This window comes from Panulirus ornatus, chromosome 63 (assembly GCF_036320965.1).
Source record: "Panulirus ornatus isolate Po-2019 chromosome 63, ASM3632096v1, whole genome shotgun sequence".
NCBI classification, from domain to species: Eukaryota; Metazoa; Arthropoda; class Malacostraca; order Decapoda; family Palinuridae; genus Panulirus; species Panulirus ornatus.
Genome location: NC_092286.1, coordinates 13,660,771 through 13,688,658, shown reverse-complemented (window position 1 = coordinate 13,688,658; position 27,888 = coordinate 13,660,771). Strand labels below are relative to the sequence as shown.

At 37.0% G+C, this 27,888-nt stretch overlaps 1 protein-coding gene across 2 annotated transcripts; it reads right to left on the bottom strand.

Annotated features, from left to right (window-relative positions):
* On the bottom strand, positions 1-27,843 carry LOC139745834 (uncharacterized). Of its 2 annotated transcripts, none has more exons than XM_071656429.1 (3): positions 27,684-27,843; positions 25,139-25,295; positions 1-12,099 (listed from the first exon to the last, which is right to left on the bottom strand). In XM_071656429.1, exons 2-3 carry the CDS (start codon positions 25,265-25,267, stop codon positions 9,859-9,861), a joined length of 2,370 nt encoding a protein of 789 aa, XP_071512530.1. In that variant the 5' UTR covers positions 25,268-25,295; positions 27,684-27,843; the 3' UTR covers positions 1-9,858. The 2 variants fall into 2 exon arrangements, with proteins under 2 accessions (XP_071512530.1, XP_071512531.1); XM_071656430.1 differs by having other exon boundaries at positions 27,631-27,770.
* Between the last annotated feature and the right edge of the window lie 45 nt (positions 27,844-27,888).

Below are 27,888 nucleotides of genomic sequence, written 5' to 3'. Positions count from 1 at the left end.
GCAATTATTGTATATTTATAATAATAATAATAATAGAGTGTTTACATCCCATACAATCTGGTCTAAGGTTTTATCACAATGAAACACAACTCTGGAAAGCAACCTCACAATATAAAATCCTGACATGCAGGGTTCAAGTGATTACACGGAAAAGCACCCATGTCTAAATTTCCCACAAATTCAGTGGGCAAACATTTGATACATCATTGCATAAAAATCTTCAGATACCATATATACTGTATATGATGAAACTTTCAAGAAGCGATATGTAAACATAATAGCATATGCACAAAAAGAAGGGATATATACTTCTTTTTTGTAGTGATGCATCACAACTACAATCATAATATAAAAAAAAGAATTATATATGCAATAATACTGAACTGAGATATATAAGATGCACAAAGTAATTAAGAACTGTGGCATGTTGCATGACAGCACAACTTACAACTTGTCATTATAGAAGGAACAAGTTGACTTGTTACCCTTTTGATATTTGAGTTTCAAATGCTTTGATGTCATCCACTGACATTATAGCTGGACAGGTAATTTTTTTTGCGATGCTCTTTTTATTCAATAATGATCATGCTTATGTTTCTAAATGGTGAACCTTTTTCAGGACAATCAAATGCACTGTGCACAGTTCTCAATGAAATGTTGGACTTAATCTACATTATGAAGTGGTTTCCCCTTTAAAAAAACTTGCAAACTAGAATAAACCAAACATTTGGCCATAGCAGCTGAATCTTGAATGACAAATTTTTTACCTGTCCTATTCTATTTACTGAATACCATCGATGAAAGAAAAATCTTTGAAAACTGCAGAATTTTGATAAATTCATGTTTCTCACTGAGTATTTAGTTAGCACCTGTAACTGTGTAAGTTTCATCTGTCCCTAAGTATTTAAACAGGGTTCAGTGACTGATACATATGATAAAAGCTATGAGACAGGTCAGATTTATCAGCAGGATTAATCTTTCAGACAAATATAAATCTTTCATCGGTATTAGTAACTTATCGAGATTTATTAAAGACGTATAAGTTAAGCCATTATTCTTCAAGCAGGATCTACTTCCAAGCATACACTGTCTGTTTTTCATAGTCATTACTTTACTTGACAGTTACAATGCTCCACTTGGAGGAGTTTTAACTCAAATTTTTTTCTAAACTTTAATGGATGTACAATACATTACATGCACCTGAGATTCAGCACGCTTATATATAAAGTGACTGATTATTCAGTATCAGATGGGTCAGTTCTTTTAAATTCATTTGACAGAAGGGATGTTCTGTAACTTGAAGAAATGATCAATAAAGTGATTACTACTTCATCAAACCCCTCTCAAATGACTTGGGGAAACGGCTTCACCATGCTCTGTCAGTTCTGAAATTATCTAACCTATATACCATGAAGCTGCTCTCCTTATGTACAAGATACAAAATTACAGACTGACTGATAAAATAGTATTAACATGAATCATAATTCCAGTGCTCACAGAACATAAGGGCTGTAAAGGACAATTCCTGACAATGTTATTCTGGTAAGATCACACAATTTTGCATGCCACAGCTATTATGATTTTTAAGTCATGGGTCATTTATTTTCTAATTCTGAAATAATTCACTCCTAAAACAGTAAAAAGTATCTCAAAATCAGATTCTATACCATTGTACTCTTAGGAAATAATTCAAACATTTAATTTCCTGTAAAAAAAAAGACAACAGGGTTATTATTTCTAGTAACACTAACCACAAGGTGGTAAAACTACAGTACTAAATTTTTATGGAGAATTCTGAGGGTACAGAGAGCAATAAAGTTATTAATTTCCAGCACTGTCATAATTATCAAGGACATGATCAACAACAACCTCAATTAAAAGAAACAACCATAGATTTCACTGACTACATTAAGAATTGATTTGCGAACACTAATCTTTTTTGTGGACGTTAATTCATTGGCACTGATATGTAGTATATCTGCGTTCACATGGGAACAGAGGTACAATTAAACCCTGTGTTGAGTATAAAATCATACAGCTTCAGTTAGCTATTAATCTGGGACCGGGATGAAAGTGAAGGGTAACTGCTAACTGCGTACAAGAAAGTTCTATCTCTGCTATTTTTCAAGTTCTAGATTTGTACCCAGTCTGCTACTGAGGATAATCCTTCAACTTGCTATCTTAAACTCGCTTCCCATTTATATTAGTTGGGGTGTGAGAAGAGTATACAACCTCTTTGTAAAGTAAACCACAACCTTGAGTCCGGTGTGTTAAAGAAAACAGTAGCTTGCAGTCAATATCAGTATTTCTTAAACCAAACTGATTTGTTAAATGAGACTAATGTCTTCAACCACCATACACACAAATTCCTTAACTGCACACACGCACACAAAAGAGGGGAAAAAATGAGTCATATCCTGTCTTAATCAACTTACCAACTGAATCTGTCCAACCCATATGTGATATATATCTCAAATCTTTCCCTTTTATCAATACACATATTTTTACTTCTTCAATATTATGTATTCTCACCATTTGCTCTCCATCACTATTCATTGAAAGATTCAGCATCTTTTACTCCTCCTAATCAACTAAATTCTCATCTAGCCTGTAGGAAGTTGTACACTTCCATTCTACTTACCATTACATTCACATTTCTAGCTTTTTACCATCAAAATTAAATGGTTTACCTTTCTGTTATTAGGCTCCAACCTAACTTTTTTTTTTACATACCTCATATCATGCATACTACTTAACACAGTCTCTCCTACCAGAAACTTATCAGTCATACTCTTGTCCATCTTGCCTTCTCTGTACCTAAACTGTGTGTACATATGGATATCCTTGTGATGAAAATATATATTTGCAGCACTTGTTCCTGATAATGCACATATTCAGTGTATCCTTTCACCATTGTCATTTTCAACAGGAACCCTTTACCCAATCTTTTCCTATCTTCAACCAATCTATTTGTGTAAGCTAGCATTGACCTAGCACAATCAGCTTTTCCCCTCAATCAACTTCCTCAACTGTTTTACATGCATTCTAGGAAGTATCCTTAACCTCTTTCCTATCACTGCATGGGGCACATGCAACCATTGGTCACTTTAAGACTGTCAAACTTGGATTTCATAACTAAAAACTTGAACTTACACTTCTGCAAGCACTCACATTCACAATCACCCATTTTTTGATAAAATTCCTTGAATAAAATTTGTACAGACCATTACCATCTAATGACCCTGATCTCATACACCTAACTCCAGTTGTACATAAATGTTCCTCTACTCTCTTAACACTGTCTTGCATAAGCCTACCATACTCTAATTTATCCTAATGTACAATCTTCCTCAGGTTCTGTACAAATTACCTAGGTTGTTTGAAAATTGTTAAGTTTGAGGTATTCTCGTAATCCAACAAATAATAATGACTAAGTGCATTTCAATGATATAGTCTGGGAAATGGATGAAAAAGCTACACATTTCAAGTATTACACCAAAATATCAAAGCAATGAGTATATAGAGACTAGCTGTAACACAACTGTGTCCTGGCATCCTCCCTTATAACACTGAAACTGTGTAAGTAAAAGATAATCCAAGAAAAGTTCTCATTCTATACTACATAGCACAGTACTGTATAATTGATAATATGCATATTCAATAACCCAAATTATTATGAATATAATGTTTATAAGTCTGCCACTTGTCCAACTCAACATAGTACAATCTGCATAACTTATAGCTGCTCATTAACTTGTCTAAATTCACTAACAATGAGAAGAAAAAGAATTGCTTAAAATTAGCTAGTTCTCTTGTTATCAAAATTCTGATAACAATGACTTATACTCATGTGAACACTTTGAAACTGAATTTATATCATTCCACTATGTCTATAATCTATTAGGTAACTGAAATAAAGCTTGAAACACAACTGTCATGTAAATTTAAAGCAAAGCAATATTTTTGGTACTCATTCATAATGACTATAGTTTCATTAAAATTCCACTCAGACATTTCCCTGTACCATAACTAACCACCAATATCAAAAGATACTTCAAAACCAAGGATGTCTGTGTACATTTAATTAATGCCATCCTTATAATACATAAGAAATTTAAATAACCTTATATAATGTATGAACGTAACAGCATGATGCCCCACATCATAAACAAATAGATGAGCTACTTAACTATGAAATTATGCAAAGTCCTGTGGTAAACTGTCATAAAAAAAAGGTTTTCAGTAAAACAAGATTAATTTCTGAGCCTAAACAGCAGGAGCAAAGGACACAACAGTTCAAAGCTTTCATCCAGGTTTTATACTTAGCACCATCATGTTAAAAAACATTTAACCAAGAATATAAGCCCCACTATTACAGCCAATGAACAAATACTGGGAATTTGTAATTAGAAATGTTGACAAAGTTATGTTTTTTACCAACACCCATCAATAGATGAAAATGTAGCCTGCACTGTTCTATATACAATACACTGCACTTGTCCAGAAAAATGGAAGCAAATATGTTCTTGCTCTCCCTGTTTGGGTTCAGTTATGAACCGCTTGGAATCAAAACTCACTTTCTAAGCCTGATGGTGGGCTGACACAATAGCTTATTATAAAACAGTGTACGAGCAAACTGGAAGCTGTACACCCAACCTCCTCCAAGGTTTATTAAACTTTCAAACAACAGCTAAGATTGTATTAGTTTCTATAAGGCATCATGAAAATTAATTGTGTAATATCAAAAGGAACAAGATTTACTTTCACAAAAAAATTTTGTTTCCAGAAAATTGACGGTGCTGCTGTAGGCACATAATTAAATATGATATTTGGCAATCTCAGTCATCTATCCCCTGCATGGCAAAAGAGATACACTCCTATAAAGGTGACCATTAAGCATTAGTCCAGCAAGTGAAACCATTTTGCCATAAGCACCCAGTGTATAATTGGAGATATATTTGGACAGTAAAAATCTTGGCCCCAAGACATAACAAAACTTAAGAAATGCACAAAACCTTTTTAAAAGTTGTATACGATATAAATTCAATAATAATCAGATAAGACATTATTAATAATACTTAATATAAGGCACAAAATAATGAATAATGATATTTTCAACACTTACCAGGGTCCAGAATGATTGGTGTTAAGTGACACTGAACAGTCCATGTTTACCATTGCATCACTTTAATGACTAATCTCTTTCAAAATACTTAAAGGTGTAAAAGCCTAAGCTTTTGTATCTTATATCACATACTGTTTCCTCTGGGGATGTAGGAAGTCCTAACGCTACTTCCAATATCATATCTAAAGTACAGTGTTGTACTTGATGTAGAGCTTTTCTTTGTGCCTCTACTACCATCAGCACTTAACACCCTTTTCCCAGTCACTGTGACACTGTTTCTATTGTTATAACACTGAAAAGCTTGTGAACCTCACTAAATTAAACCACAGAACTGTCAGTCCATATACAACCACAATGTAAGAAGGAAAACATAATTTTAAACTTAATTTTATCTTGTTCCTATCTCCAAAAGGCCACAAAATACTGACAGTCCACCACCAAAACAGAAAACAAGGACATCCTCTCCCTTCATACACATTACCTCTTCCACACTTTTTGATGGGTATATTTTAATTTTCTTAATGTATCATTATTACCATACTAAATTTACTGTATAACTGAAACAGTACATTAACAGTTCCAAGCAGTCATCTAATCATATCAGAAAGCCACTTAGTGCTGAGACTAAAAAGTAAAGGGTCATTAAAGTTTTATAATTCTGTTACATAGTACTGAATTTAAGCTTTCTACTAAAAAGTACAGGGTCATTAAAGATTTATAATTCTGTTACATAGTACTGAATTTAAGCTTTCTATTAAATCAATTGGTTCTCTAATTCATAGGTCATATTACAGTTAAAACTTGGTAAACAAGATGCCATTACACATGGGATAGGTGTCCTTTATCGTACTGCATCTAATAAGAACAAGAAAGTTGTGGTTGCCAGCATAAGATATTCGAAGAAATGTTGGTCCCTTGCTAACAAGAGGTTGGACAGATGTCTAAATATATGTCAGTGATGATAAAAGACCCTGAGATTTAATGTTAAGAGAAATAGGGAATGATCCAGGAAGAATTATTTTGTTTAATTTGATAGTACTTATGGTTTCCTGAATCATTTTGGATACAAATGTCATATCAGCATTAAATGAAAAAAGTTTACAGCTAATTTCCATTATATTGTTAACAATATTCATGAAAATGAAGTAGTTTCATAACACTGTAACACTAGAGGTAAATGCTATGCTATAAATATGTAAACAATTAAAAATGAGCAAACGACATGGAAATGTTTGCAATTCTTTATATGTGAGGCTCTTAAAAAGTACATACTATGGCCAGGGCGTATATGAAAAGGGCAAAAGTTTGAGAATAGAGAAAAAAATACCCTTTGTTTGGAAAGACACAAGAAGGCAGAGAATTCCATAGTTTAGTGATGTGGGGGAAAAAAATGGCTCATTTCTGGGCTAATAGTTGCCACAAAGTAATTATGTGATACAATGGCTTCCCTTATGTGGTCTAGCAGGCAGTTTTGAGCAGAAACTAGAGTAATATCTACAAAGGAGGAGAAAACCAGTTCTGGGTCATAAGGCAAGCAGATCAAGTTCAGAGGTTAGACTGGGATAACTGAGGGTTCAGTCTGCTTTGGAATAGACTCTATCAAGTACATAGATACAGAACCTCTCTTGATGTGAAAACAGTAGTCTATATAAGGATGAGAGTCTTTTGTCTAATTAGAGCAGCTGTTCAAATGAGAAGAATTTTTGTAATTTTAACAGAAATCCTTTTAGTAAGTTTATACTTCTTACCAATGTTACAGTGTACTATACTGCCAATAATAATTGTAGGCTCTTAAGTTTTATCATTAATGATCATATTCAAAGGTGTACTTGTTTCTGTGATTCTGGAGATACAACATTAGATAATTATCTCCGTGTATTTACATAACTATATAATGAAATGTTGGGCTTTTAGGTTAATGAATTTCTTACATTTAGATCACTGTCAATACTGATAAATGGTTAGCTATTGTCTACACCAATACTGTTTTAACAATGAAAAAGAAAGAAGGCATGATTCAGCATGACTTTAGTTGCATTTAAATCCTACACTGAATCTTATGTCACAGATTAGGTTCAGCTAGTGCTGTATTCACCAGTGAAGCATCCCTCAAGGAAAATTTGATGTATAGGAACACAGTAAGAATCCCCAGAGTATGGTAGTACTTAGATATGGACAGTGATCAAAGGTTTGTATAAGTGATTAAGTGTAATACAACTAGTAAAAGGGCACATGTAGAATTCATTTACTTTTTTTACTTACTCTTATTTTTCAAGTAAGTATAGTATTCATTTACTTTAATTTTGAGCAAATTTGTTGAGTAATGAATATTCTCACACTTCAATATTAGTGTGCATGTCTACTTGTCTTTCCTTTTTTTATAAAACATAGTTACTATAAATGCACCTATACAACTAGCTGCCCTTAACCAAGCAAAAAGGAAGTCCATCTACTTAGTAACCAAATATCTAAAAGGACATTTTCTTTGTGAACAATCCCAATATCTTTTACCTATGTCCTGTACCTGTCTTTTCAATGTTTATAATGTGGAAAACACTGTACTCTGAGTACCATCTACAATTAATACCTGCATTTCTGAAAATCAATTACTAACCTGGAAGTTTTGATAGCTTGGATGGGGGATGCCTATGGCAGGTCCATGCAAACAAAATTCTACTGCATTGTGATCTCATTGCAGACAAAGGGTCAACTCCATGAAGCAGAGTTCTGCCATCTATCAGGAGTCTTTGTCACTTAGGCAGAGCTATGCTTACACATGATGTCAGTGGCTAACTGCCAACATCTACTAAATGGCTTTGTTAGTGAGGCAGACTTTTATGTACAAAGTATGTCATTGTTTCATTACTAATAACAATATTCTCAGTAATGGTAAAGCCATAATACCAGATTATGAATATTTTTTCCATATACTTTTCAAAAGAAAACCTGGACTAGTACTTTTAACTATATAAACTCGTATCTTCAGCTCCATGTCAGGCTTAAAAACTGAAGTTGCTCTAAGGAAAATGTGATGAAAGGGATTTGCTGTTAATAGGGATTCTTGCATTGTTATTAAGTTATCTCATTTAATTATACATAATTTCTTACCTATGTAAGACTAGATATAACTATCATGATATGCCAAAATATGTACTTTAATGACCTATGAGTGTCAAAATAGATTGTTAATTACCTAAGAAAACAGATTTTACTCTTAGCTGCTCCCTGCACAACTAATCAAACAAAAGAATCTTAAAAAAGCATAAACAAATGGAGACATCCTAAAAAATCAAAATACTTCTTAACTATATTCCCAGCAATAATGATCCTGGCATGCTGTAAACCATGAAAATGACACTGATATTAATTCATACTGTTCTAAACATTTAACTTAATTCAAAAAGATATTTTAACCTTTTCATGATTTTAGATATATTTTGAATTTTTTTTTGCAATGTGTACAATATGTTTAAGTATGCCTGCTTTCAAAATCTTATGTTTAAATTGAGCTCAGTACTTCACAACCATGTAACACCTTGTGCCTCTTCAATAATTTTTTTACCAGAACTGTCATTTTGTTCCCTTATCATGAAGAATCATAACTCTAAATAAGTCTAAATCTTAAAAGAATGCCTAAAAATAATACTAACATTTAAAAAATATACACACCATATAATAAAAATATGTCCAGCAGCTCTCCAACATTGGCTTAGGCTTTCACAATCATTCATGATACTGAAATACATTCCAATATCTCTAGACATAGTGTCCAAAGCTTGTATGAAAAAATACAAGTAAACACTTCATACCATTATTTCAATGAAAATTTACACAGCACTAACAAATATGTCTTGGCATGTCACAACTGCCAACATCCTATACAAATATAACTGTGCTATACTGTACAGTGCATCCTCCAAAAAGGATATTACACAGAACAGCTCACATTTCACAATCAAATGAGATTTATAAGTAAATGATACTTCCCAAATTTGTTTTTTACCTGTGCAACAAACATTCACTCTCCATGATATGCATTTCCTGTGTACAGGACACCAAAGTTATTTCACTTGTATTAAACTGTAACAAGGACTGTATATTATGTGATGTGTCTGCTTTGCTGAAAAGAAAAATTTTAATACAGGCATAAGAATGGTGGAGAGGGCCACCAGTGATATCATAAACAACACTGACAAAAATGAAACCACCAGAAAAATGAATACCTACATCATTCCTCTGCAAAAACATGCAATGAAAATAAAAAAGTCCTGAACACCAAAGACAAACAGTATATCAGGGATACAAAAAGTCACAATAACAAAGGCAACACCAGATTATCATTATAAGTACTAAACATTACTTACATTTTTGCTTATATGCCATATTAAGCATATCAGTCACATTCAATTTAAGATATACTTTTATCAAAATATATTTATAATAAAAAGCTTGCTGGTAAAGAAAATTCATATTTTCTGACTCATCTTCGTATGGTCCATGGCACCTTCAATCACAGCAAAGACAGTTTGTGACAATCTGTATAGCTACCATATGAGAAATAAAAAAATATTTTGTATAGTTTATTTTCAATATTTTCATACACTATAGAAACTATCAGTCAGGTCAATCAGCAATTTTGCTTTAAACACTGAACATTCTCACTGCTCTAACTTTTCTTTCAATCTGATATTGCCATTATGACAGAACACTAAGATCTTTTCAAATTAAACCTATTACATAATAGCACAAAGTTTGGATATTGTTCTAGAAGTGTCATTGTCTAGCTGTTGTGCAGAATCATCAAGAGAGTCACAGTCTTCTGACAGGGCAAGTGGTGACTTTAAGAGAATCTGTGAGTCTGTAACACTGGAATTTGTAGGTTCACTGGACAAACTCTGAGAACTTTCCAAAACTTTATGTTCAGAATTCTTTTTACTTTTCTTGGATCTTAAGCTCCTTGATAAATAACTTAGATTTAAGGAACCTGCATCATTCTTAGAAACATCTGACAAGTCCTCTTTGAGATCTCCTGTACAAGATATTCTCTTCACAGATTCAAGCTTATCACTTTTTACCTCAGCTATATGGGATTTAACACTTGATAGTGCTGTGGAAGTATTATTTGTAGAATGCCCTTTATCAATGACAGTAGAGGATAATGGAGCAAGTCCAATTGTTTCAGAGTCATCTGAAGGGTGTATTACAATGAAATTCCTCTTGATTGTACCATCAATCACCATACTACGAACACCAACTCTCTTTCCAAAAGTCTCAAGCTGTCCATCAACTTTAAGATCTTTAACAATTACAGGATTGATAACTCCTGGATCTTCTTCCCTAAATTTCAGTGCACATATCTTGTCTCTATCCTTCCCTCTCTTGGAACTCAAAGATGATGCACTTTTGCTCTTCTCCCGCTTAAGAGAGAAAGAAAAAAATCTTGTATCCTTAACTTTTGAAATGGGTGATGCAGACCTTGTTCCCTTTGGAATGCTCTCTTGGATATCTTCATCTGATGGAAGAACCAAAGATGAATTGCGCTGCTTGCGCTTATCTTTTCTTTTTGGTGTTCGTGGGGATCTAGGACTTTTCTTTGGAGGTGTAGGACTTCTAACTGGCAAGTCGAGGAAACCGCTGTGATTTTCTAATTCAATGGCTCTATCCACATCTTCTATACTGTCTCCTTTGAGGTACTCCAAGCTTTCTCTTTTTGGAGCTATCTGAAGCAAAGGAGATGAAGATTCAGCATGACTCTTAGCCTGGTATTTTGGAGGAGTAGGTGTACTATCTTCCACTTGATGTAATTCCTGGCTGAATGCTATATGTGATTCACATTTGCTCTTATCTCTAGAGAGTATTGGTGAGCTTGCATCTATGAACATTACATCATCATCATCATCATCAAAATTCAATATATCAGCGGTAAGACTCTTTTCCCCATTATTTGTATCAGCCTGCTTAAGAGGATTATCAGATGGTTCAACTATCTTTAATTCAACAAATGTGAAGTCATTAGGAGATTTTTCATTAAAACTATTTGATTGACATGCCTTATTTTGTTCTTCAAGTACTTCTTTATTTACACAGGAAGACTTTTGTACATAGTCTCTAAGAACAGCTTCATGATCTATCTCAGAATTTTGTGACTTGGGAATTTTACCAAACCCCTGAGATTCATTAGTTTCAATACTTTTTTTTGAATCACTTGCTTGGTGGTATACTTTTACCTTATCATCCCTAGTTTCCTTCGAAGACAGGGAGTCTTTTCTTTCATGACTGAAAGAGTGACCTTCACTGTCCTGTCTTCTATTCAATACCATCCTCTCTTCATGTCCTACAGTATCCTTGTTTTTATCCCCTAAGCTATCAGTCTCTAACATTAGTTCATCATCTTGTGCCTCTACTCTACCACTCTCCTCCTGTTCCTTTTTTTCAACTTTATGGCCTTTTGTCTCCACTTCACCATTGTCCTTACGCCTTTGTAATGGCAAGTCATAATGACTGAAACTTTTCCTGTTTTCAGCTTCTTGTACCTGTAATCCATTAATTCCTTTGTCATCTTTCTGGAGCAGTGGTGATTCTGTTTTGTAATCAAACTCACTTTTCTCTGAAATCTCATTTTCATCAATGTGCTTTCCATTATCTTCTAACTTACTACTGTCATTTGGATCAATACTTTCACTCTCTGCCACTGACTCACTTTCTCCTATATTATTTCCAATCTTTGTTGTGTCCAGTTCATCTTCAGTTTCACTATCTTCCTCATCCTTTTCCCCAGTTTCCACAAGAGTATAGTCACTTATTGATGATCTACCCCTTATGGAGGTTACTTGCTCCACTACAGTTGAAAGCTCACCATTTGAACTGCGTGATCGACGAACAACGATGGGTGTGTTACCATACTGACTAACAGAAGAAGATCTGCGTGTTCCAAATGAAAGATAATTCTTGGGGTTATTTTCTTCTTGGTATTGCTGCAAACATTAATGATATTTTAGTGCTGACTATTCACAAAGAATGCAAATAATATGTAAAATCTCTTCATTCATTAAATTTGAGTGATTCATTGGAAAGTTTGTATTATCTGGTCTGGAAACTGCTCTGGGTTATCAAAACATGTGTAAATATACACATATGAATTAAACTTCAATTAAATTGAATACTGCTCTGTGATAGAGTCACCTTCAAAACAAGATGAAATCAAGAAACAAGAATGGACTATGAAAAACTTTGCGAACAAGTTCAAGGAAATGGAGAGCAAACTTCATTATCATGAAAGGTCAACAGAACTCACACTACATAATCTACAAAAAATGAATACTCATGGGCCCAGGGTGGAGTGTATAGGTTAGAATCCTGGTTGTGTCAGTTGGTCCACAGTCAACCCAGCTGTTCATCCACCTCTAGGGGTTGGTCAATAAATTGGTTACCTGGCTCAGGCCAGGGTGTATATATATATATATATGTAGGTAAATGTGTGAAATGTCTGGAGTAAACCATGGAAAGGTTTGTGGAGCCTGGATGTGGTTAGGGAGCTGTGGTTTCAGTGCATTACACATTATAGCAAGAGAATTGTTACGAGCAGATGCGGTCTTCCTTCATATGTTTCCTGGCATTACATCACTGTCGCAGGGGGTGGCGGTGCTATTTCCTGCGGGGCAGGGTGGTGCCGGGAATGGATAAAGGCGAACAAGTATGAATAATATGTACATATATATTGCAAGGGGTCACATTGGTGTGCCTGATTTAGTATTTGCTGATAACCACAAGGAAAGTATAATACAATTAGTTCCCAAGTGCACTTTCATGTAATGATTGCATTGTCAGATACAAGAACGAGATAGAAGACGTAGAACAGGCAGTTCATATACAAGATAAATACGTAGCTAAGACACCACTGGTAAACAAGCATTACTGGATTGTGGTGCTCATGTCTGGCATCATGCCTGCTATAAGATTTTATGAAAGGAAAGAGGACTGTTTACAAATTTTGCCTATGACAAAGCTATCCAGCTTGTGCAGACCTTCACTATTATTAATGTTAAAATTCTTTGTGTATCTAATAATAGAAGATTCAATGATGTTTCTCATGGTAAAGGAGTTACAGTTAATAACTGAATTATTGTTACCTGAATTATTGTTACTCCTGTCAATACAACAATCATAATTCTTAACATGATTAAACAAAGCATTTCATTCTTGTCCTGTTCTTATACTGTATTTATGTTGCTTAAGTCTAACATAAAGATCTTTATCAGTCTGCCCACCATAAAACATATTACAGTTTATACAAGGGATTCTGTAAACACAACCCACAGAATTTTCTGGCAAGTTTTTTCATGAAGGTATTTTTATAGTAATTGCTGAAGGCTACATTTACATCAAAGGATTTACACAACTTGGGAAGTAATGTAAAATTATCACTAAAAGGGAGAAGTAAAAGATTCTTGGTATCAGGGTTGGGTTTGGGTTCAACTCTATAAAATAGTTTCTTTGCGAACTTAAAGAGATTTATAAATGAAAGATCTAGAATAGTTTAACTTTGATTCAATGGAATATATCTTCTCAAACTCATCATTAAATTCTGGACTGCATATACATAATGCCCAAAGGAACATCGACTGGAATGATGATAGGTTAAGTCTGTCATGTTGAGCTAAGTAATAATGAGTAAGAACAGACATTGGTGGGTTTTCTGTATATGCTAAACTTAAAAATCTTTTTATCCCTATGGGTCATGCAATCTAAAAATGGTAACATACAGTTATTCTCTACTTCCACAGTAAATTTTATAGAAGATGCTTAATTGTTAAGTAAAGAGAGAAATGTTTGTAAATTTTCGTTTGATGGCTAAACACAAAGACCATCATCTACATATCCAAACCAAAAACTTGCCAGAAAATTCTGCCTGCTGTATTTCCAGAATCCCTTGTAAAAGCTGTAATATGCTTTATGTTGGGCAGACTTTATATTAGACTTAAGCAACTTAAATAGAGTACAAGAACACAAAAAGAATCAAATGCTTTGTATAATCATGTTAAAAATTATGACCATTGTAACACTAATTCATTTATTAAATGTAACTCCGTTCCCATGAGAAGTATCACTGAATCTTCTGTTATAATTATATTGAATACATAAAGAATTGTAACATTAATATTTGTGAAGGTCTATACAAAGTGGATAGCTTTGTTATAGGCAAAATTTGTAAACAGTTCCCTTTCCTGTCCACATAATAAAATTTTATACCAAGCATGATGACAGACTTAAACACCACCATCCAGTAACACTTGTTTACTAATGGCATCTTAGCTATGTCTCTTCCTTGTATATCAAGTGACTGTTCTACATCTTTTATCTCATTCTTGTATAACCTGATGATGTGATCATCACAGAAAAGTGCACTTGGGAACTCATGTTTTATTTTCCTCGTGGTTATCTGCAAGTAAGTAGCATTTATGGATCTGGAGAAGGCATATGATAGGGTTGATAGAGATGCTTTGTGGAAGGTTTAATTTAAGAGAATATGGTGGGGGATTTAAGTTGCTAGAAGCAATGAAAAGTTTTTATCAAGGATGTAAGGCATGTGTACAAGTAGGAAGAGGGGAGAGTGATTGGTTCCCAGTGAATATCGGTTTGCAGCAGGGGTGTGTGATGTCCCCGTGGTTGTTTAATTTATTTATGGATGGGGTGGTTAGGAAGATAAATGCAAGAGTTTTAGAGAGAGGAGCACGTACACAGTTTGTTATGGGTGAGAAGGCCAGGGAAGTGAGTCAGTTGTTGTTCGCTGATGATACAGCTCTGGTGGCTGATTCGTTGAGAAACTGCAGAGATTGGTGAATGAGTTTGAAAAAGTGTGTGAAAGAAGAAAGTTGAGAGTAAATGTAAATAAGAGCAAGGTTATTAGATTCAGTAGGGTTGAGGGACAAGTTAATTAGGATGTAAGTTTGAATGGAGAATTGGAGGGAGTGAAGTGTTTCAGATATCTGGGAGTGGTCTTAGCAGCGGATGAAACCATGGAAGCAGAAGTGAGTCACAGGGTAGGGGAGGGGGGGGGGGAGGTTCTGGGAGCGATGATGAAGATGAATGTGTGGAAGGAGGGAACGTTATCTCAGGGCAAAAATGGGTATGCCTGAAGGAATATTAGTTCCAACAATGTTATATGGTTGTGAGGCATGGGCTATAGATCGGGTTGTGCAGAGGAGGGTGGGTGTGTTGGAAATGAAATGTTTGAGGACAATATGTGGGGTGAGGTGGTGTGATCGAGTAAGTAATGAAATGGTAAGAGAGATGTGTGGTAATGAAAAGAGTGTGGTTGAGAGAGCAAATGAGGGAGTGTTGTAATGTTTGGACATATGGAGAGAATGAGTGATGAAAGATTGACAAAAAGGATATATGTATCAGAGGTGGAGGGAAGAAGGAGAAACTGGAGACCAAAGTGGAGGTGGAAGGATGGAGGGAAAAAGATTTTGAGCGATCGGGACCTAAACATGCAGGGGGGTGAAAGGCATGCAAGGAATAGAGTGAAATGGAATGATGTGGTATACCGGGGTCGACATGCTGTGTTTGGACTGAATCAGGGCATGTGAAGTGCCTGGGGTAAACCATGGAAAGGTCTGTGAGGCCTGGATGTGGATAGGGAGCTGTGGTTTCGGTGCATTAAACATGACAGCTAGAGACTAAGTGTGAACGAATGTGGCCTTTTTTGTCCTTTCCTGGCACAACTCGCTGGGGTGTGTCTGTGTATGCTATTTCCTGTGTGGCAGGGTAGGGACAGGAATGGATGAAGGCAAGCTTGAATATGGACATGTGTTTATATTGGAAAGGATCACAATTTTGCATGTGATCAAGTATCACTTGTTTACCAATTGGCGTCCTAGCTACATCTCTTCATAGTATATCAACTGACTTATATTTCTTTCTTGTATCTCCCCTGATGATGTGATTATTACACGAAAGTGCACTTGGGAACTTATCGTGTTTCATTTTCCCCATGGACTCGTAGAAATGTTTATATGTTTATGTCTGTGTATGTATATATTGATATGTATATATAAGTGCATGTATGGGTGTTTTATGTATATATATGTGCATGTGAGTGTATGGGCTATTCTTCGTCTGTTTCCTGGCGGTACCTCGCTGATACAGGATACAGCGATTAAGTATAATAAAATAAATAAAATATAAAAATATATTTTCCAAAAGGAGGAACAAAGAAAGGGCCAAGTGAGCATATTCCCTAAGGCTCAAACCTCTGTTCTTAATGTTACCTTGCTAACGTGGGAAATGGCAAATACGTGCAAAAATAAAAATGTATGTGTGTGTGCATGAGTGTGGATGAATCTTTTTTCATCTGTTTCCTGATGCTACCTCACTAACAAGGGAAATCATAATCAAGTACAATAAATAAATAAAAGATACATATTTTTAATTTTATTTTATTATACTTCATTGCTGTTTTTGTGTCAGTGAGGTAGCACCAAGAAACAGACAAAGAATGGCCCATCCACTTGTATACACACACACACACATATATATATATATATATATATATATTTTTTTTTGCCGCTGTCTCCCGCGTTTGCGAGGTAGCGCAAGGAAACAGACGAAAGAAATGGCCCAACCCACCCCCATACATATGTATATATATACGTCCACACACGCAAATATACATACCTACACAGCTTTCCATGGTTTACCCCAGACGCTTCACATGCCCTGATTCAATCCACTGACAGCACGTCAACCCCGGTATACCACATCGCTCCAATTCACTCTATTCCTTGCCCTCCTTTCACCCTCCTGCATGTTCAGGCCCCGATCACACAAAATCTTCTTCACTCCATCTTTCCACCTCCAATTTGGTCTCCCTCTTCTCCTCGTTCCCTCCACCTCCGACACATATATCCTCTTGGTCAATCTTTCCTCACTCATACTCTCCATGTGCCCAAACCATTTCAAAACACCCTCTTCTGCTCTCTCAACCACGCTCTTTTTATTTCCACACATCTCTCTTACCCTTACGTTACTTACTCGATCAAACCACCTCACACCACACATTGTCCTCAAACATCTCATTTCCAGCACATCCATCCTCCTGCGCACCACTCTATCCATAGCCCACGCCTTGCAACCATACAACATTGTTGGAACCACTATTCCTTCAAACATACCCATTTTTGCTTTCCGAGATAATGTTCTCGACTTCCACACATTCTTCAAGGCTCCCAGAATTTTCGCCCCCTCCCCCACCCTATGATCCACTTCCGCTTCCATGGTTCCATCCGCTGCCAGATCCACTCCCAGATATCTAAAACACTTCACTTCCTCCAGTTTTTCTCCATTCAAACTTACCTCCCAATTGACTTGACCCTCAACCCTACTGTACCTAATAACCTTGCTCTTATTCACATTTACTCTTAACTTTCTTCTTTCACACACTTTACCAAACTCAGTCACCAGCTTCTGCAGTTTCTCACATGAATCAGCCACCAGCGCTGTATCATCAGCGAACAACAATTGACTCACTTCCCAAGCTCTCTCATCCCCAACAGACTTCATACTTGCCCCTCTTTCCAAAACTCTTGCATTCACCTCCCTAACAACCCCATCCATAAACAAATTAAACAACCATGGAGACATCACACACCCCTGCCGCAAACCAACATTCACTGAGAACCAATCACTTTCCTCTCTTCCTACACGTACACATGCCTTACATCCTCGATAAAAACTTTTCACTGCTTCTAACAACTTGCCTCCCACACCATATATTCTTAATACCTTCCACAGAGCATCTCTATCAACTCTATCATATGCCTTCTCCAGATCCATAAATGCTACATACAAATCCATTTGCTTTTCTAAGTATTTATTTAATGTATGTATGACTCATGGTGAGGTGCCTGTGGATTGGTGGAATGCGTGCATAGTGCCATTGTACAAAGGCAAAGGGGATAAGAGTGAGTGCTCAAATTATAGAGGTATAAGTTTGTTGAGTATTCCTGGTAAATTATATGGGAGGGTATTGATTGAGAGGGTGAAGGCATGTACAGAGCATCAGATTGGGGAAGAGCAGTGTGGTTTCAGAAGTGGTAGAGGATGTGTGGATCAGGTGTTTGCTTTGAAGAATGTATATATATATATATATATATGTATATATATTTTTTTTTTTGCTTTGTCGCTGTCTCCCACGTTTGCGAGGTAGTGCAAGGAAACAGACGAAAGAAATGGCCCAACCCACCCCCATACACATGTATATACATACGTCCACACACGCAAATATACATACCTACACAGCTTTCCATGGGAATATATATATATATTCTTTTCTTTTCTTTCAAACTATTCGCCATTTCCCGCGTTAGCGAGGTAGCGTTAAGAACAGAGAACTGGGCCTTTGAGGGAATATCCTCACCTGGCCCCCTTCTCTGTTCCTTCTTTTGGAAAAATAAAAAAAAAATAATGAGAGGGGAGGATTTCCAGCCCCCCGCTCCCTCCCCTTTTAGTAGTCTTCTACGACACGCAGGGAATACGTGGGAAGTATTCTTTCTCCCCTATCCCCAGGGATAATATATATATATATATATATATATATATATATATATATATATATATGACCTCCTGTCTCTTTCTTTTATACATCTCCCACTCAATTGCATTTTTTCCCTGCAAAAATCGTCCAAATGCCTCTCTCTTCTCTTTCACTAATACTCTTACTCCTTCATCCCACCACTCACTACCCTTTCTAATCAACCCATCTCCCACTCTTCTCATGCCACAAGCATCTTTTGTGCAATCCATCACTGATTCCCTAAATACTTCCCATTCCTCCCCCACTCCCCTTACTTCCATTGTTCTCACCTTTTTCCATTCTGTACTCAGTCTCTCCTGGTACTTCCTCACACAAGTCTCCTTCCCAAGCTCACTTACTCTCACCACCCTCTTCACCCCAACATTCACTCTTCTTTTCTGAAAACCCATACAAATCTTCACCTTAGCCTCCACAAGATAATGATCAGACATCCCTCCAGTTGCACCTCTCAGCACATTAACATCCAAAAGTCTCTCTTTCGCGCGCCTGTCAATTAACACATAATTCAATAACGCTCTCTGGCCATCTCTCCTACTTACATAAGTATACTTATGTATATCTCGCTTTTTAAACCAGGTATTCCCAATCATCAGTCCTTTTTCAGCACATAAATCTACAAGCTCTTCACCATTTCCATTTACAACACTGAACACCCCATGTATACCAATTATTCCCTCAACTGCCACATTACTCACCTTTGCATTCAAATCACCCATCACTATAACCCGGTCTCGTGCATCAAAACCACTAACACATCATTCATCTGCTCCCAAAACACTTGCCTCTCATGATCTTTCTTCTCATGCCCAGGTGCATATGCACCAATAATCACCCTATCTCTCTCCATCAAAAAAAAAATATATATATATATATATTCATTCCCTGGGGATAGGGGAGAAAGAATACTTCCCACGTATTCCCTGCGTGTCGTAGAAGGTGACTAAAAGGGAAGGGAGCGGGGGGCTGGAAATCCTCCCCTCTCTCTCTTTTTTTTTTTTTTTTCCCCCAAAGGAAGGAACAGAGAAGGGGCTGGATGAGGATGTTTCCTCAGAGGCCCAGTCCTCTGTTCTTAACGCTACCTCGCTGACGCGGGAAATGGCGAATAGTATGAAAGAAAGAAAAATATATATATTTATTTATATTTATATATTTCACTTTGTCGCTGTCTCCCGTGTTTGCGAGGTAGCGCAAAGAAACAGACGAAAGAAATATATATATATATATATATATTTCATTTATTATACTTAATTGTCATCTCTCGCATCAGTGAGGTAGCGCAAGGAAACAGACAAGGAATGGCCCAACCCACCCATGTACACATTATACATAAATGCCCATACATGCATATATACATACACAGACATATACATATATATTTTCTTTTTCTTTCTTTTAAACTATTCGCCATTTCCCGCGTTAGCGAGGTAGCGTTAAGAACAGAGGACTGGGCCTTTTTTGGAATATCCTCACCTGGCCCCCTCTGTTCCTTCTTTTGGAAAAAAAAACAAAAAAAACGAGGGGAGGATTTCCAGCCCCCCGCTCCCTCCCCTTTTAGTCACCTTCTACGACACGCAGGGAATACGTGGGAAGTATTCTTAATCCCCTATCCCCAGGGATAATACATATATATACATGTACATATTCATACTTGCTGCCTTCATCGATTCCTGTTGCCATCCCGCCACATATGAAATAGCAATCGCCCTCCCCCACCAGCAAGGTAGTGCCAATAAAAGATAAAAATGCCACATTCGTTCACACTCAGTCTCCAGCTGTCATGTGTAATGCACCGAAACCACAACTCCCTTTCCACATCCAGGCCCCAAAGACCTTTCCATGGTTTGCCCCAAATGCTTCACATGCCCTGGTTCAATCCATTGACAGCACGTCAACCCTGGTATACCACATCGTTCCAATTCACTTTATTCCTTGCATGCCTTTCACCCTCCTGTATGTTCAGGCCCCGATCGCTCAAAATCTTTTATGATTCCATCCTTCCATCTCCAATTTGGTCTCCTGCTTCTCCTTCTTTCCTCCACCTCTGACACATATATTCTCTTTGTCAATCTTTCCTCACCCATTCTCTCCATATGTCCAAACCATTTCAACACACCCTCTTCTCTCTCAACCAAACTCTTTTTATTAAAACACATCTCTCTTACCCTTTCATTACTTAATCAAACCACCTCACACCACGTATTGTCCTCAAACATTTGATATCCAACACATCCATCCTCCTCTGCACAACCTGATATATAGCCCATGCTTTGCAACCATATAACATTGTTGGAACCACTATTCCTTCAAATATACCCAATTTTGCTCTGAGATCATGTTTTCACCTTCAACACATTTTTCAACGCTCCCAGAACCTTTGCCCCCTCCCACACCCTGTGACACACTTCTGCTTCCATGGTCCCATCCGCTGCTAAATCTACTCCCAGATATCTAAAACACTTCACTTCCTCCAGTTTTTCTCCATTCAAACTTACCTCCCAATTAACTCTCAACTTTCTTCTTTCACACACTTTACCAAACTCAGTCACCAAATCAGCCACCAGTGCTGTATCATTAGCAAACAACAAATGACTCACTTCCCAAGCCCTCTCATCCACAACAGATTTCATACTTGCTCCCTCTCCAAAACTCTTGCATTCACCTCCCTAACCAATTTACCTCCCAATTTACTCTCAACTTTCTTCTTTCACACACTTTACCAAACTCAGTCACCAACTTAGGCAGTTTCTCACCCAAATCAGCCACCAGTGCTGTATCATTAGCAAACAACAACTGACTCACTTCCCAAGCCCTCTCATCCACAACAGATTTCATACTTGCTCCCTCTCCAAAACTCTTGCATTCACCTCCCTAAGCACCCCATCCATAAACAAATCAAATAACCATGGAGACATCACACACCCCTACCGCGAACCGATATTCACTGGGAACCAATAATTTTCCTCTTCCTATTCGTACACTTGCCTTACGTACTTGGTAAAAACTTTTTCACTGCTTCTAGCAACTTACCTCCCATGCCATATACTCATAAAACCTTCCACAAAGCATCTCTATCAACCTTATCATATGCCTTCTCCAGATCCATAAATGGTACTGACAAATCCATCTGTTTTTTGTAAGTATTTCTCACATACATTTTTCAAAGCAAACACCAGATCCACACATCCTCTACCACTTCTGAAACCACACTGCTCTTCCCCAATCTGATGCTCTGTACATGCCTTTACCCTCTCAATCAATACCCTCCCATATAATTTCCCAGGAATATTCAACAAATTTATACCTCTGTAATTTGAACACTCACCTTTATCCTCTTTGTCTTACAGTGGAACTAAGCATGCATTCTGCTAATCCTTAGGCACTTCACCATGATCCATACATACATTAAATATCCTTACCAGCCAATCAACAACAAAGTCACCCCCTTTTTTCATAAATTCCACTGCAGTACCATCCAAACCCACCGCCTTGCCGGCTTTCATCTTCAGCAAAGCTTTCACTACCTCTTCTCTGTTTTCCAAACCATTCTCCCTGACCCTCTCACTTCGCACACCACCCCGACCAAAACACCCTATATCTGCCACTCTTTCATCAAACATATTCAACAATCCTTCAAAATACTCACTTCATCACTACTTGTTATTACCTCCCAATTTGCCCCCCTCACCGATAATATATATTATATAATATATATATTATAATGAATAATATATAATATATATTATAATAAATAATATATAATATATATTATTTTTATTTTATTATACTTTGTCGCTGTTTCCCGCGTTAGCGAGGAAGTGCAAGGAAACAGACGAAAAATGGCCCAACCCACCCACATACACATGTATATACATACACGTCCACACATGCACATATACATACCTATACATCTCAACGTATACATATATATACACACACAGACATATACATATATACACATGTACATAATTCATACTGTTTGCTCTTATTCATTCCCGTCGCCACTCCGCCACACATGAAATGACAACCCCCTCCCCCTGCATGTGCGCGAGGTAGCGCTAGGAAAAGACAACAAAGGCCACATTCGTTCACACTCAGTCTCTAGCTGTCATGTATAATGCACCGAAACCACAGCTCCCTTTCCACATCCAGGCCCCACAAAACTTCCCATGGTTTACCCCAGATGCTTCACATGCCCTGGTTCAATCCATTGACAGCATGTCGACTCCGGTATACCACATCGTTCCAATTCACTCTATTCCTTGCACACCTTTCACCCTTCTGCATGTTCAGGCCCCGATCACTCAGAATCTTTTTCACTCCATCTTTCCACCTCCAATTTGGTCTCCCATTTCTCCTCGTTCCCTCCACCTCTGACATATATATCCTCTTTGTCAATCTTTCGTCACTCATTCTCTCCATGTGACCAAACCATTTCAAAACACCCTCTTCTGCTCTCTCAACCACACTCTTTTTATAACCACACATCTCTCTTACGCTTTCATTATTTACTCGATCAAACCACCTCAAAACTCAAACATCTCATTCCCAACACATCCACCCTCCTCCGCACAACTCTATCTATAGCCCGCGCCTCGCAACCATATAACATTGTTGGCACCACTATTCCTTCAAACATACCCATTTTTGCTTTCCAAGATAACGTTATCGACTTCCACATATTTTTCAACGCTCCCAGAACTTTTGCCCCCTCCCCTACCCTATGATTCACTTCCGCTTCCATGGTTCCAATCGCTGCCAAATCCACTCCCAGATATCTAAAACACTTCACTTCCTCCAGTTTTTCTCCATTCAAACTTACCTCCCAACTGACTTGTCCCTCAACCCTACTGTACCTAATAACCTTGTTCTTATTCACATTTACTCTCAGCTTTCTTCTTTCACACAGTTTACCAAACTCAGGCACCAGCTTCTGCAGTTTCTTACCCGAATCAGCCACTGGCACTGTATCATCAGCGAACAACAACTGACTCACTTCCCAAGCCCTCTCATCCACAAAAGACTGCATACTTGCCCATACATACATATATACATATGTATACATATACATATCAACATATACACATATCCATACACAGACATATGTATATATGTATGTGGCACTACCCTGCTCCACAGGAAACAGCATCACTACTCCCTGCTTCAGCAAGGTAGTGCCAGGAAAACAGACAAAAAAGCCACATTCATTCAAACTCAGTCTCTAGCTGTCATCTGTAATGTACCGAAACCACAGCTCCCTATCCATGTCCTATACTTAATCGCTGTTTTCTGCATCAGCGAGGTAGCACTTCACTTGGAAAACCGCAATAAAATTGTATTCATCTCATAGATTAGCAACCTTACATTTATAACATTCCCAAAAACTGAGATCTGATGAAAAATTGGATATGTCCACACATTATAAAGCTGATCAACCTCAGCTTGCATCTTGGAGCTGCAATTTGTAAGAAAAAGAATGTTGGAATTCTACCTACACCTCTCCCTTCACATTCACCACCAGAACTAAAAGTTAACTCTAACCCCTGCAAACCAAATCTTGGTCAACACATATTTCAGGTATTCAAGAGAATGGATTGGGAAACTGTTTTAGCTGGTGATTAACATAAACATGAATCTTCAGTCAGATCATCAGTTAAACAAGCCAAAACCATAGGAAACCCAAAAGTGCTTTATTTTCCTTATAGATCTACTCCTACAATAAAAGCAATAAAACTACAACAGGCTATCAAGGACTTGCTTCACTGAATGGTCTATATCACTCAGGTGTCCATCATGTTTCTTTGACTAAGGAAGAAGACTCATTTAATTCATATCTGGCAGAATCACCTGAGGAGATGCTGTTAACTCATGGAAACTATAAGTATGGAAAATCTTTGTTACAGTGCAACAAGAGGTTGAAACTGGCATATCAGTCAGTTACTAGAGTGTAGTGGGCAAAGCATTCATTTTTCTAGTCCACAACAATGTCTCGACAATAGATATGCATAAAATCTTCAGTTCATTTGTCAAGCACAGCAAAGATACAGCAAGCTGCTTCAAGTTTCATAAATTTCATTCTCTTAGATGACAAAAAACAGAGTAAAGGGAAACATGGAAATAGAAATAAGCTATTTGAATGACACCATAGTACAAAATGCATTGTACTGAGGTAGATGGCCAAGAAGAGGTTTCAGGTAGAAGATTATCTGCTTGTTCAAAATACACATCACAAACCCAAGCAATAACTAGATCATAGGTACTAAAAGAACTGATTTCCAAGACATCTGTAACAGTATTAGTGGAGATGGCTTCTGAAAAATTCATAAAATTTGATGCCTCCAAGGATTCATATATCTGAGTAATAACTTTTTAAGACTCAAAACTTTATTAATGACTTAAGTATAAAACAAATAAACACTAACCCTGAACAAAATTAGAGCAGTGTCTTTATACCGCTGTTTAATTCCAGTGGGATCTTCAGGATAAGTACAGTTACGGGACTCTTCCAATAACTCCTTTATCCTTGTCTCAGCAGACACACTGTCTACCATCTTTGTTTATTTCCGTCATACTGATGCACTGGAAAAAAAATGTAAATTGTGCAAAGTTCTGATGCTGGAAGTGAGTTTGCTGGGGTGGGGAAGAATATAAAATGATCTGTGGGTGTAGATGGGAAGAAGTGTAAAGTGGGTGGTTAAGGGTACATGGTGTGATGTGAGCGTGTGTTGAAGGACATCCAGGTAAAATATGGATGAGAGGATACTTAGCAAGAGGTGTAACTAGAGGACACTTAGCAAGAGGTGTAATTGGAGGACACTTAGCAAGAGGTGTAATTGAGCATGCTGGCAAGTCAGTGTGTGACGAGTTCTGAGCTGTACTTAAAAAAATAGAGTGAATGAGTAAATGAATGTGCTAAGGGTGTGGAAACTGGGATGCGGTGTAGGGTCAGGTATAATGGTGTACCTTTGGTGGATTGCAGAGGATGAGACCTTGTGAAGAGTCTCTAAGTACATAGTATATACAGTATATGTCTGTGTTTATAAGAAATCTGGTATCACACAGTAAATATATTGGTGATAGTAATGAAATGATAATAAAGCAAAATGCTGGTATCAAACAGTAAATTTATTGGTGATAGTAATGAAATGATTATAAAGGAAAATGTAATAGGATGATTTAAGTATATGTTTGAATGGGGAAGACTTAGAAGTGGAGTGCTTTAGATATCTGGGTGGACAAGGTATATGATGGAACCATGGAGGATGAAGTAACTGTGGAAGAGTGGGCTATGGCACTGGGTGAATTAAGGAGTTTGTAAATGGAAAGGTCTATGTTTGTCAGCACAAAGATCAGTATGGTTAAAAACATACAGTAGTCCCAACAGTGCTCTATGGATGTTAGTCTCTAGCCTTAAACAAAAGAGAAATGGACAAGGGAGACTCACTGAAAATGAAATGCCTGAGGACCATGAGTTATGTGAGGTTGGTGGATCATATCAAGAATACTGTTTAAGAAAGAGGTGTGGTGGTAAGTATATTCCTATTGAGGGAGCTTACTGGGGTGTGCTATATTGGATGAGACACATGAAAAGGATGAGTGACAATTGATTACGAGGATCTTTGTGTCATAAATAGAAAGGGAAACCAAGAAGAAATTGCAAGATGATGGAGTAAAGGTGAATTTTGGGCATCAGGGCATAATCATTCAGGAGGTTGAGAGGCATGCATGGAATAAAATGAATTGGCTCAACACATACGGAGAATGGCGTGCTGTCAGTGGGGATGAACCTGGACATTTGAAACATCTGTGGGGCTTTAATGGATGGTAGGTTCTGGTTTCTGTATATTATGTATGACAAGGTAAAGAGTTTCTGTGTGCAATTGTGGCCACTGTTCACTTGTTCTTGAGGCTATCTAGCTAGGTCAGAAGCATCTACACATGAAAAATATATATTAATATGTCATACAACTCTCAATGCCCTGCACAATAACCCATATTCTAAAATATTTTCTTTTAAATATATTAGCTATTACCATTTTCTTTTTAGCTTTCTATATACATCTAATCAAAAAAATTTTGAATATTCTTAAGTAGCTTCTGAGGAAAAATATTTGCTTGCAAATGCTCATGATTTTAGCAAATTAATGATTTTTTATATAAACTAATTTGCACCATGGCACTCGTAATCAAAATTAGTTTCAACTTTACACTTAAAAACATTTCCACATAATGTCATTCCATCTTAGATACCTTAGATGGTACTAGTTGGGGAAGATGATGCCAGCATTAAGAAAAAACTTCACTTTTTTTTTCTTTTACAAATTACTGCACCCAAAAGTTTAAGATGGTTTGACAATTTAGCTGTGCCACAGAAAAAAAGCTGTCAGCGTAATAAGTCAGACCAATGAGACGTCTGACTACAACCAAACACCTGAGACCACTTCTGTATCATCTGCCCATGTGCAACTTAAATGTAGAATTAATATCGACATCAGAGGCAGCGATGAAATTATCCAATATATATGACAAATATAATGCCTCCTAGCAATTTCCATACAGCTATAGGTGAAAGTTTTCATGTGACTTGATAAACAATCATTTTTTATATAGTTACTGTCAGTTTTATTATTACTTATCCCAATTTATAAGTGTGAATATCAGTGTCTATGTTTAGTTTGGTATATGTTCAAAACATCAGACAAGCACTGGTCTACTTATATATCTTCACATATATGACTTCAGCCAGAGTAAAATGTTTTAATAAAATCTGTTCTGTATTTGAAGACAATCCTTCACTCATTATAGCAATTTTCAAATTCCTGACACTAATTTGCGTAAGTCGTTCACCTTCAATATGTTCTTGCTTAATGCCTATATATTGAGTCACAAACACTCCAGATTGTAAATAACTCACCCACTCAAGTGGCCTTATCTAGCTGTGATAACGAGAAACTACGGGGCTCTTACACTAAGAACGGTTGGTGTTTTTGTAAGGTGGCCTTCAAACAGGTTTATTGTATGAGTGAGGAGAGAGAGCAGGCAGGTACCCCCGGAAGTTATGTTTCCTGAGTAGGCTGGAGAGCGAGTCCTACCCTCACCCCCCAGGTCGTCTGCCGCTGTAAACAATAGACGACACAACCTTACCTGACACTAGGGTCCCGGACCCACTTGA

Bases quoted from the DNA above. Each gene is read 5' to 3' on its own strand.
- LOC139745834 (XM_071656429.1), bottom strand. From the start codon at position 25,267: ATGGTAGACAGTGTGTCTGCTGAGACAAGGATAAAGGAGTTATTGGAA. The intron at 12,100-25,138 runs GTTAGTGTTTAT...TAATGTTTGCAG, and splicing joins CTGCTCTAATTTTGTTCAGG to CAATACCAAGAAGAAAATAA.